General features: G+C 46.2%; 1 protein-coding gene across 6 annotated transcripts in view; it reads left to right on the plus strand.

Moving 5' to 3' along the window:
• LOC142591182 (sodium-coupled monocarboxylate transporter 1-like) overlaps positions 1-13,439 on the plus strand; it is a 133,127-nt gene that overhangs the window by 29,500 nt on the left and 90,188 nt on the right. For all 6 annotated transcript variants that reach the window (XR_012830378.1, XR_012830379.1, XM_075703549.1 and 3 more), the window contains exons 2-3: positions 1,343-1,697; positions 11,103-11,168. Coding sequence is in view for 4 of the 6 variants with exons in the window: in XM_075703549.1 (XP_075559664.1) it covers positions 1,356-1,697; positions 11,103-11,168 (408 nt within the window). In the remaining 2 variants the exon portion in view is untranslated. The remainder of the gene's footprint in view (positions 1-1,342; positions 1,698-11,102; positions 11,169-13,439) is intronic.

Raw genomic sequence — 13,439 nt, forward strand, 5'->3', positions numbered from 1 at the left:
ATGTTTTAATGATAGAGCTAGGAAGCACAAATACGATGTCAAAAACAGGCACGGTAGCCATTAAACTACGCATTGCAACAAATTCTGATGTACCCCAATGTACAATGACACCAGGTTTCTGATTCACGGAAAGAGGGAAAACTAAGAGAAATTGTAGACGCTTACTACATTACCAAAGCGTGAGATAAACGCATTATCACAGCGTCACTTAGCCTTACAAAACTTAAGATAAATTTCGAGTTAAGAGGAAGCTTTAGCTCGAGTGCTCCTATCTAAATACACGTAAAAGGAGAATTCATTTTTCTCGGCAACCACAGCACCAAATTTCACGACGTTCGTCGTGTTTAAAACAAAAACTTTATATCGAGTGACTTTTGGTTTCGAATTTTTGAGTTAGGTCGTGATTTCTTTTATTAAATACTGGCAAAATCGAAAATTTTCAAAAAACGAAACTATCAAGTTTACAACTCCGTAACTCAACAACGAAAAAGAGTAATAAGAGTCTGTGAATTGCATTTAATAGTACATCTAAAGCAGACAAAATTGATATGTTACATATGAATATAAAAAAATATAGTACTATGGCAATACAGCTTTTGCAGAACCCTTGTACCCAACGTAACAAATTCACGTAAGATGCAAAATGACAAATCGAATGTGTACGATTTGAATGATCTCATTGATACCGTCTACAGAACATCGCTATCTGTTCTTGATGCAGAGCTATGAATTTGTAAACTTCGTGCTTCTATTTTTTTCAAACGGTCGAATATTTGAAAATCTTTTAAACAAAATTCAGGCCCTAAATCGAAATTCCGCTTCCAACAGTCACCAAAAATTAACTTTCTCTAAAAATGCAACAAGCTTGATTAAAATATGAATTTGAATAGGCCGCGTCAGAGCTGGGCCTGAGCTAAAGCTTCCTCTTAAGCACGTCTACTTGTAGGCAGTACGCATGCTTTCAACCTTCTGGTGATAGTTTTTTTTTGACATGGTATAGAAGCTGGTTGATCTTTCAATAAAATTGCCAGTTGGCAATACAGAGCTTCTCGTGTTTGTGTTTTCGATTGTTGTCATCGTCATGCTTGCTCTGCTTCAAGTTTTACTAAATACTTCGTGTTAATTTTAGCCAACAAAGCGCAATTCCATATTAGCTGTTTAAGCCAATATAAGCGATAAGGTTTGAGGGCGCACATGCGAACATGCGAGGCGTTCGCATGTGGCACAGATTTGGCGATTCCAAATCTGTGCAATGTGAACTGAAAACAAGGTGGAATTCTTATTCGTTGCAAACAGCGATTGAAGCGGTAGCATTTCAAGCGGCTTGAATTCTCCCGCGCAGAAAAAGATAATCCATGATGGACGTCCTGGAATATGTCCTGTTCGGAGCCATGGTCCTGGCAAACTTTTCTCTGGGTCTTTGGTTCTCCTTACGGAAACATGAGCGATACGCTGGTCCTACGTCCGCAGTGGTGGAAGTTTTTCTCGGAAGCCGGACAATTATGATGCTTCCTCTGGCAGCTTCAACTGTGGCATCAATCATCTCGTCAACGGGGCTTGTCGCCTTACCTGCCCACTTTTACGTGTATGGCTGGCACCTGGTTTGGACGTCGATATTGCCGCTATTTCTTTTCCCGTTGGCTACGCACGTCTTTGTACCTGTGCTCTACGGCCTAGGTGTGACGTCGATGTTTGAGGTGAGTGAAACGATGTGTTTTAAAACAGAGGTATCCCGCACCGCTTGCTTTGACTTGGTTAACATTTGGAAAAAAAAATGGAAAAACTGAAATGTGATGAAACGTCCGAGATGTTGTCACATATATAACACATACTGCACACTGCGCTCTTTGAGGCATACAATTTTCTTATGTTGTAGGCTTCGCACTAGAACCATGTATGCACTCTTCTCGCACTTCATTCGCGTGCTTGTTCACATGGCCCATTTTCTGTACATCTAAAAAATTGCGTCAGACCTGTGGCCCTTAGTGGCCCTTAGTGGCCCTTAGTGGCCCTTAGACCGGCGCGAGGTGTCGTCGACCTCGTAGCTACCGGTTGGCGCGGCGCTGAGGTTATGGAAATTCGGGACTCTCCCTCCTCATATAACGAACATACCAAAGATTGTTACATGGGACGGAGACGATATCCCGCACCACATAGGAAACTAGGCAGACCGCAGACTTTAATACTGAGGTTACTCCAGGTTGGGGCATACCCTAACCCCGCAGTGTTACAAAGAATCCATCCAGAGATACAATCTACCAAAATTCGCGAGCTATGCTCAGACGTAGCTAACTTTCGAGCACATGCTCTGGTGATGCCCCGCGTTACGCTACGGCGACGGCGTCGCGTCGTTCAAATGGGAGGCTGCCCTAAGCAGCCCCGACGTTTAAGCACAGCTATGGTCTGTCCATTGGGCCCGCGACGCAGCAGAGAGGCTCGGCCTTTCTGTACCGACATGGGCGCGGCGCGCTACGTGCTGGCGCACATTCCGAAGGACCAGAATACAGTTTTGCTATACCATACCATCTCACATGATAACGGGTTTCACCTGCTGGGTAGCATCCCAGCTAATCACGATTGAAGGTTCGAATTTATGGCAACCTGAGAGAAATTAGATAACCGGTAGCTTATTGAATAAGAGATCCTGGGGTTGCGATGTGAAAAGCCACCAAAGCGCTGCTGTGTTTCTTAAGATCCATCAGCTTATATAACTACCTGGGACCGACTTGACGAGGAACGTTTCGGCGTGTGTATGTGTGCGTAGTCTGAAATATTTTTTTCCCACTCTTTATAGTTACATTTTAGCCTATTTTCTCCACTGCACAGTGAGGGATTGCCAGACGGGCTCAGCCTGCTTAGCTGCCCTCTGTCTCCTTATACCAATAAACATATTGTCATACAGGGCTTTTTCAACGTCAATTCCGTCCTTATCTTCACATAACACAGACGTAGGCCACATTTGAGAACATTTATTTCGTACATATTTCGCACATCTTGAGCGCGCCTTACTGATTGGATGGTATGTGGCTTATGAAGCGTGGAAAAAGTGCTAGAATCGCGGTTGCTGCTCAGCGAATTTCACTTGCCGCCACTCAGCACAACTTTGGACGTTGGAATAGTGGCCGTAGCAGCCGCATGTTGACAGTAGTAGAGCGTACAGTCGCTTGTGTTCCGTGCTTTGCGTGGTCGTTATGGAACGCTACGCTAGCAAAATGAATCTAAGACCCTCTGCAACACCGTACCTCACAAAATACTGTACAGTTTGGACATATTATTCCTAATAACCATGGTTTTATTGAGTACTTGAAATGCTCCTGAGTGCCGCAGCTTCTTTGAGCGTGGTCACTTTAGCACGCAGAGATAAAGTGGTACGACATCCTGGACCTGAAAGTTCATCGAAGGAACAGTTAGTTAACCAATGGTGGTCACCTTTTCAAACAAAAACGCTCGTTAAAAAGTTGACGGCTACTCACCCTATTACTCCCCGTCTATAGCACGTTAAATGTGTCAGTGCAGTTGCGTAGACGATTAAAAACACGATCTGTATTTGAAAGCGGGGCAGAAGATGCACTGAGAACACGTATACGGAAAGGATTGTATCAGTCCTGCGTCAGTTTAGTGAGAGTCCTATTTTTTTGAAAACATTAAACAAGGGTTTCGTTCAATAGGATTAGCTGGAATATTATCGCTGGTTCTATATGTTGTTTACGTTGTCACCCTACCTTGACTATTCAGATTTCATGCGCGATGAGAACAGGGGTGTACATTCTACAACTTATGCAAATACCAGCAATTACACTAGAAGTTCTAATGACACACGGATAAAGATCCGACGCGTCTGATCCGCAGATCAAATTTCGACGATCCACGAGTGCTCGATAATATCATTCTCCTGAGCGTTATTTGTTTTGTTGGGCACTAGTTCAACCAAAAAACAGTTATTTTCAGGGCTTGCGTTGTGCTGTGAATCTTTGCCGTTCCTGCAACACTGACAATACCGAGGCAGTCAGGCCATCATCGCCATTCCGTTCTCCTCATGTCATTGACGTCATGCCGTCGCTGTCATAGGGGCCTCGCCATTCTATCGCAGTCATTCCATCTGAGACATTTCCTCGTCATCGTTGCATCTTCGTCATGCAGTCGTCGTCATGCAGCCCACCGTCTCTCACGACCGACTACTCGAGAAGACTCCGGCTTGCCAAGGAGCGATAGGTATTCGGCCCTCGACGTCGACTGTAGCCGTAGCCGTAGCCGCAACCACAACCGGAGCTGAAGTCACACCCGCAAGTCCAGTCAAAATCAGTCCAAACAGAAACCGAAGCCCGCCCATAAGCAGAAGGTGGACTTCAGACAGAGTCAGAGAGCTAAATCGCAATGTTATCAACACGATGCGCGCCGTCCTTCGTGGCAACAACTACCTAAATCTGAGGCTGCTGCTGACGACCCTAACTGGCCTGTTTTACCTAACCAGCGACAGACGCAGTATACGCCTGTAAAGGTAGTGGTACAACTCTCCCAGAATCTGCCACTTCTCTGCAGCCCTTCCCATTGAGCTCAGACCTTGTGTAAGAGGAGTTAGATGCACGTATTCGTCGCATCGTGCAACAGGCGATCGAATTTACTATCGCAACTATAATTGCTGAACAGATACAATGTGCCATTCTAGCCGCTCTAACCACCTTATCAAAGCAATTTGCGCAAATTTCCACCCGCCTCCAACATATAGAGCACACCATGCACCCACACAAACGCTCCATCCCCCATAACCCTTCTGAATCGCAAAATGGATACCCCAACCCACCCCATCCCAACACCACCATCCCCATCTCTTACGATATGGCAATGGAACTGTCGTGATTTCCGGCGCAAGAAACAACATCTCCTGCAACATATGCTTTCATGAAAACAGAACCGGATATTCTTGTGTTGCAGGAGACTCACGGTGCCTTTCCCCTCGCTGGGTTTCAACATTTTGTTGCCCCTATGCGAACAACGGGGCACGTCAGACCCTTTATTCCTACAGTGACGGCGGCTTACGTCAAGAGCTCCTTGCCCACAATCAAAATCGACACTACCCATATGAATACACCAACTACTGAGCACGTCAGCGCAAGGATAGACGTTCATTGTCACAGTGTAGATATTCTAAACTGTTATTGGCCGCCAAGCCAAAATATCTGGCCGTTAGCAAGCTACAACCCCTTCCAACAATGCTTAATACCTCACCATACTGTCCTAATCCTAATGCTGTCGACACCCTTATTGGGGATATGACAAAAGATCGGCGCTCGGCCGCTAGTTGGACACCTTCATGTCAAACTACAAGGTCTCTCTCCTAACCGACGTTACCACTCCCACCAGATTGGGGAACTCAAGTGAGAAGGACACAAACCCTGATCTCACTTGGTCAATCAGCCGCAACAACATTCAATGGGACAACACCCAAGAAAATCGCGGAGCGATCACTCTAATATTGAGATCCGGTTTCTCTTGCGTACACACAGGCCAAGTCGGACACCCCGCCACAAAACCACATGTCTCGTTGACTGGAACAAGGCGCGTCGACGACTCAAACTGGATGAGAATTATGAGAACACTAACCCCACAGAATGGACAAAAAATGTGCTGCAGGTAGTGTCCCAACGTGCGTCCCGCATTGCCGCCAGAGAATATCAACCCCAGGTTGACAATCATCTCTCAGCCCTCTGGGAACAAGGCCGAAGACTGGTGACCTGGTGGTGTCGTGCAAATAATAATAGGACGCTACACCGACGTATACACACCATAACTCAAGAGAGCCAGGAATATGCTGGCCAACTGGGATCTCAACGATGGTGGCAAACATGTGAAGACAATGGCCAGCTTCACACACCTAGAGTATGGCACACCTTTCGCACTCTCATTGGGCAAGCAAAACCTCGCTACGCGCTCCAACGATATGAAATACAGACCGGGCGCTCCACAGAAGAAATTATCTAAGAACTGCGGAGATATTTTATCCGGAGTTGAACCCACCACCACTTTCACCCTTTCCACAATCACCAACCAAGCCATAAGCGATTGACTCCGTATTTGGGCTCCAGGTACTGCGGTCAGCACTCGCGCAGCTCCGACACAATATAACTCCGGGTCCGGATCAGATAACATATGCCATGCACTGCGATTTACCTGAAAACCACCACAAGCACCTGCTACATCTCATTAACCATGCATGGGAAACGGGGAACATTGCAGAGTCATGGAAAGAAGCTTTAGTCAGCTCCTACACAAACCTGGCAAACCTTCCAACACACCTAAATACTTCTACCAATATCCCTCACCACGTGCATGGGAAAATTGATGGAAAAGATGGCCCTGACGAGACTAGAATTGCACCTTGAGAGCCACGGTCATCTCCCAGACACACTCATCGGCTTCCGCAGGCACGTATGCGCCCAAGACGTGGTCCTGCAAATTACCACAGATGTCTATGATCACCCTAGCTCGGCAAAACTCCGGACAATTGTAGGCGTGGATATCCAACGTGCCTTCGACAATGTCTTGCACCAAGCCATCATTGACAACCTAGCAGCCACCAAACCCGGAGAACGCATGATTCGCTGCGTCTGCGGCTTCCTCAGCGCTAGGCATGTACGCTACTTGGGTCCGGACGCCCAGCCATCCATGTGCTCCCCTATCAATCAAGGAACGCCACAGCAGGCACCTCTTGATCCCAGTGTTGACTACGCAGACAGTGGCCGCCATGTCGGTCCATTGACTGACGACTTCTAAGACCCGTGAGACGGCGCCAGAAAACTTCCAGGAGTGCCCCCGCTCCAATCAATCCGTGAAGGCGACGACGACTCCCCAAACAATACTTCGTCCGCCGACTGCGTGTAGACATCCTGCCGTCGTTCGGTTGGGGGCGCAGCGCATTCTGGTCCTTACAAAGCGAGTCGTCGCAGCACACATGGTGGCACCTATGGGCTGTTCACTTGGCGTATTGTTGTTTTTCCAAAGCGATTCATCGCAGCAGGCCGGGCAGGTTTCGACGGTAGCTTCTCCTCTAGTTCGCCAGCTCCCGCAGGCCGTTCATAACACCATACGTTGCACTCACACGCACCCAGACCAAACGAGTCGAGGCTTCTTTGTGAAGATGTCACGACAATTAGATGGGTATACCGACGTAAGCCCGTAGCATCGATGTTGAACGCACTACCCTGCAGAACTGCTTGGATGCGAAGGTCCAAGCCCACCGAGAATCTCAGCATATCCGTCTGAGCACGTCGTCCCAGGGACGCGACATCCTGCGAATGTTGGGACATGACACTTCACTACTGCCACCTCTTTCGATCGACCCTCCACCATGGATAACTATCCCTAGAATCGAAGTCCGACCGATACCCCTGAATATGCACACCGAACCCAACGCAGGTAGGTGAGAGGCACGGGCGACCCATCTAATTGACCCAGCCTATGACACCAACTACGCTGACGCCGCCTTCTCGCCGACCGCATCCAAGACTGCAGTCATCGGCCCTCAAGGTGGCATCACGCGTAGGCATGGCGGAGTACCATCTCCAATGTTTGCCATATCGGAAACCATTACTATTCCCTCTCACTCCACACCAACCATTACCATTCGCTCAGACAGCCAGGAAACCCTTCTTTCTTTCACAAACGACCTACGTCCCTGTCATATTAAGGCATCCCTTGCTCTACACATGCAACAGCATCACTCACTTCACGTCCTCTTGGAGTGGGTGGCGCTAGGCTCCGCGAACTGCGCTCATCTGCATGTACCCTTCCGGCCCCCGATCCCTCCTTCACCCGCTATGATGCTTATTAGTCAGGCTCAAACTCTAGCACTGGCGAATGACGTCATGCAACACATTATTGAAGAACGCCGCATCCACCCGGCATGCCCGGCGTGCGGCGGCTCTCCCGACGTTCGCCAGACGTACTGGACCTGCCCCCGTGCACAGTCCTCGCCTTGCTATCCCCCACTTCTTCCCTGAGCCCATTACTTCCTTTCTCTCGGGAGAGCTGGACCACTCCGCCTGAACCCCACCGAGCCGATTTGTGGTCGCTCCTATTGCACCAGATACGGCACGCCCAGGGCGCCACCACACCCCCCGCTCCGGGTGCTACTACATAATCACACGGCACTGAAGCGGCGGACGTGCGGCACGGAAGAAGAGCCGTTTTAAATAAAGTTTCATTCATTGATTAATTCATTCATTCGCCGAGTGGATTCCCGCTCACTCAATAAATAAAGAGAAAACACATGAAGCGCGTTTGGTGACAGGATAACAACCTTGACCCCCAGAGCAGCGGCCACATGCTCCCACCATTGGGCCACAATCAAGTTCTTTCTTTTTTTCGTTATTACTCGTTTTCTTAGAACTTAAAAGTATCACTGACATACGCCTTTTATTCTACAATACAAAAAGAAAACCGAGGAAAGTCAGTCAGCTATCCCATAGTCTGGCCGTGTCCTTAGAATATGTCTTAAGGTCTATCAGGTGCTTAACCTGGCCATCCCAGTCGGGAAAAAAATCTTGATTTGAGCACATTAAAGTACCGTGAAATTATCTCGCGAAACAGCACTTTTAGGACGCCTGTCGAGGTTGCAGTAAAATCCCACTAATTGTGCCTGCCATAAGCAGTGGCCCACACATTCGTTTACACATTTTCAATATACTGCCGGCCAAAGTTTGTCCTAGGAAGGAGTGAATTATTGTTTATAATGGTGTGGTACCTACTACATGCTTTCCAAAGCAAAGAAGTAGCAGAAAGAAAGAAATGCAGTGGACAGTGCAGCCAAGAAGCGCCATGTACAATGCATGGGACTTTGAACATTGCATTATAATCAAGGAGAGCTTTTTTCGCGGAAAGAAGAAAATATGAACATAAGAAACCTATGAGTCTTACCAAGTTTATTACAGCGAGAGGATGGGCCCAATTCATTGATTTATTTATAGGCCCACACGCAAGAAAAGTGTATGCTACACATCGACACGCAGGGTGTGCCATGAAGTAATTGTTGGGCAAAAAAAAAGTAAAACTGAGTAATTCGTGTGCGCGAAATTCAGAATGAGCTTGTCGGAGTAATGACGCCTAGTTGGTCTGATAGTGGTTAGAGCTAAGGTGCAGGAGCAAACTGTGAGTCATGCTTTCAGAAGAAAATAAATTTTTCATTTGTCTCTTTCTTCGAGTTTCATAACTGGCAATATTATGTTTATTCATTAAGTGAGGTGGGCAATCATGACGTTCATAACAATGAAATACGAAACAGATAGCTAGTCTGTTGATGCGGACCAGTTGCTAACGCCCTTTTTCTTGAAAGAATCCCACACGACACCGACATATTCCAATCTCGACCTCGCCAAAGCGTTACGCACCAATCGTTTCACGGACGAAAGCGAGTGTTTAGGCCTGTGCCTTAGCAGGCCTAGTTTACGCTGAGCAGACGCGCAAGTACTGTTGACGTGTTGTGAGTAGTTCAAGTGGTCATTCATTGTGACAGCTAGATATTTAAAAGCGCCTATCTCGGCAATTTTGCATGGTTAATAGTGTAAGGATTGGATAGAAGGTGTTTCTTGTTGTCGATGGGCATAAACACAGTTTCTTCCTCACCAAGTTTCATTTCCCAAGCATCGTAGCAGTCAGAAATTGCGCTGAGGCCATTATTGAGATATACTTTGTCATCAGCAGTGTTAATCACCCTGTAGAGTTAGCAGCCACCTACAAACAAATCAGTACTAATACTTCATCGATGGATATTTGTAAGTCATCAATAGACACTAGAAAGAGAAAGTTCCGAACATTCTCCTTTGCGGTACTCCTGCAATATGCTCAATATGCAGATATTTATTTGGCGGGACCCGGTGGAGAGTGGTATTTGCTAAGTTTCTTTATCAGGTTGATATGAAAGACCCGGTCAGAGGCTTTATTAAAATAGTGGAATATAACATCAATGTGACCGGTGTTATCAAGAATTGAGGCAAGCGCGTGAAAGGTGGAGATAAGTTTAGTAGTTGCAGAGAGTCCCTTTCGAAAGCAGTCGTGAAATGAAGAATGGATGTCGACTTTCTGAAGAAATTCTGCTAGAATGTGTGAGATATGCTGTAATGCGCCAAGACCGACTGGCTCTTTCAGAGCGTCGCCTCGTAATTATATTGACGATGTTGGGAACTCGGGTTGGCGGAGGCAAGTAATAGACGCTTTGACAGGTTGAGAATGGAGAGTCGAGTGGCTTTATTCAAGAGTGAAAGCAGGTTTGCCGAGTGGCAGTGGGGGCGCCCCTATCGGACAGCCACTTCGGCTCGAGCAGGAGGCAGTGACCCCGCTCGGCGGAGACAACGAGGTGACAGATGGTCGCTACAATGATTTCTATACTATGAATCGTTCCTGAAATCGGTTATTATCCATGAAACGGGCCCGCGTGTCGGTTATGATTATGGTGATTTTCATACAGGGGCGCATATCCATAATGGGAGGTTGCACAAAAATCAGGAGGTACTTATCCGGCCAACGCTAACTAGTTCTTTTTTATGATTGCCGGTTCTGATGATGCTTATGTTTTCCATATGCCATGGCACAAACCCAGGATGGTGTATCAGCCAAGCAACCGGTACATCAAGAAAATGAAGAAATTGAATATATAGAAAGCTATATATGGCAAGAGTTTGACGTCGTAGTTTGTGAAAACCCACGATGTAGAGAGAAGCAATTATTTAGGAAAAATTAAACATCCATCCAATCGTAGCAACTGCTACAAAGGAAACACATACGGTTTCCGCGGAAGAAAAGCCTCGCAATTGAAGAAAAATTCGTCCTGGTCCACGACTCGAGCCCTGGACCACCGCGTTTTGAAGGCAGCCGCTCTGCCATCTGGGCTAACCGGGCAGCTAGCAGATGGTAGGGCGAAGTCGAATTTCTCAACCACTCGAAGCAAAGGTAAGAGTTTGACGTAGTAGTTTTGCGGAAACCAATTCAACCAAATTTGTAACACAAGTGAATGCATTCTCTTAACCTTATTTAAATAGCCCACATTATGACCGTTATTGAGTTCCTAATAACGTCATTGTTTACGATAGTATATCATTCTTTCCCCACAGTACATACGTCTGCGCTTCAACAGCACCATATCTTTCACTGCGTGTGTGATTTATATTTTTTTAACGGTAAGTACGACGAAGATACTTCTGCATATAATGTGACCTCGAATGTCTGTTTCTAAACTCGGCAGGGATAATCTTCCAGCGTGCAGATAAAAGTCAATTGAACAAGAACCAAAAATGAAACAACTTCTATTAACATCGTGCCATGCGATTTGTGGTTTTCTTTTATTTGCGTTCTGTCTTCAAGTGCAGGTGCAGCTACCATGCGAGCTCTACTTTTATGTGTAGTGCCTTTTTTGGCCGCTCAATACTCAGCATGACATGCGCAATAAGTCGAAACCTTATTTCGTGTGGTGCAGGGGAATAATGATGGCCTGGTCTCATTCGGTAAGGCCGGTGAAATCCATCTGGTGCAGCCTCAGAGAAACATAAAAAAATCATTCAATCGAAGATAGTCACAGAGGACTCGTAGAGAAGAAACAAACCCATATCATTTGAGTCAGAAAGAGACACCCTGATTTGTGGCCTGTAGGGGCACAAATCAGGGTCTCTCTTTCTGAACCAGCATATCTTGCCCCACCGCTGCTGTGGGGCAAGATATGCTGGTTCTTGTGAAATATCGGCCGTGTGGGATAGGAGAAAGACACAATGATGGAACTGAGGTTTACTGGTGAATATAAGCAGACGTTTAAAAGAGGACAGAAAAAGAAAGCTTAGTGGGCATGCTTAGAGTGCGCGCTCGAGAGGCTGTTATAAACGCGCAACTTGGAAATATTAAGCTCGAAACGAGCTGTACCTTTGTGCACCTAATGAAGCCGCAGGCAATGTCAAAACTTTGTGACGTCAGAATGTCGAGGCGTCATAGTGCTTGCTTTTCATAGGTTGTAGACTTACGTATAATAAGGCATCTGGGTAGTGAAAAATTACAAGTAATAGCAGTCTCCTGACCTGCTTTATTTTGTGCTGCTTTAGTGCCTTCTCGTTGCTTGCTATTGTGAAATAATTGCTGTTCTCATTTTTACCATAAAATCTCAAACATTTTTACAAGGTCGGGGTGAACAACCAGATTTCCTAAATGGAAGTCGTAGTGGGCATTAGCTAAGAAACTGCTTATTGAGAATAGCTTAAACGCTACTAACGAAGAATTCTATTTGAACGCCTTAATTTAGGGATGTCGCTATGTGCCCGTCGAAATATTGTGCATGACGTATGCTCACAGCCGTAGTCTTGTAGTTGTGGATTTCGCTGATTTACGTGGTATATATGTTTTAATGCAAATTACTGCTTACCTACTGTCGTTAACTTCCCATCATTGCAGGGAAGCTTCCTTATAGTTGTCCCCTTTATTTCGTGCCAATTAATGGGAGGGAGCAGATAGGTTTTAATGTTTTTTTCTAGCTCTGGAACAAACGCGAATTAATGACATCTTAGTTGAAATCAAGAAAAAGAAATGGGCATGGGCAGGATATATTATGAGGAGGGAAGGTAACCGATGGTCATTAAGAGTTACGGATTGGATTCCAAGGGAAGGGAAGAAAGTTAGGTGGGCGGATGAGATTAAAAAGTTTGCAAGGACTACATGGCCACGATTAGTGCATGACCGGGCTTGTTGGAGAAGTATGGGAGAGGCCTTTGCCCTGCAGTGGGCGTAACCAGGCTGATGATGATTATGATGATGGATTCCTATTTAGCAATATAGGTCGCAAGTATACGTCTTTTTTACAAGTGCAAAGATGCTGAGGCAAAGGTGCCCTGCTATTTATTTCGTGTAAACATTTGGAAGGCTTTTAATGTGAAGTCCAAGAATTTCTCGCTTCAATTACGTAGCAATTTTGCACGTAGCTGTTTAAAATCAAGCTACGAATTCACGGCCTGAACGTTCGTGGTTCTGTTCTGCACCTCAAATTAAGCTGAATCTAGGCCATGCATAAATATGAGGGGCACTTGCTTTCAGCTTTTCCAGTTTTTTTTCTTTTTTCGGTTGTGGGGGCAAGGGGAGGTGGGGTGGTGGTAGAAGAAGGGGACGACCCAGTGTTATGTTTAGACAGGTTCGCAACAAGCTGCCGCCCCCCTCCCACCCTGCAACAACCAGAGGAGGGTTACACACAACATGGTTTTCGTTCACAGGGCAGGTGGTGCAAGACAAGTCACATTTTTGGCCAGGAGGGGTGCGCAGCGATTAAATAAGTATATGAGGAGCAGTTTTAAAAGTTGAGACATGTTGAGGCAATGACGTCATCGAATATAATTAGTAGATTAACGCTCCCACTCTTGGTATCTGTAGCCGTATTTTCACGACCCTTCGTTCCATCCTTTCTTTGATGGTGAATCGTG

This window comes from Dermacentor variabilis, chromosome 8 (assembly GCF_050947875.1).
Source record: "Dermacentor variabilis isolate Ectoservices chromosome 8, ASM5094787v1, whole genome shotgun sequence".
Lineage (NCBI taxonomy): Eukaryota > Metazoa > Arthropoda > Arachnida > Ixodida > Ixodidae > Dermacentor > Dermacentor variabilis.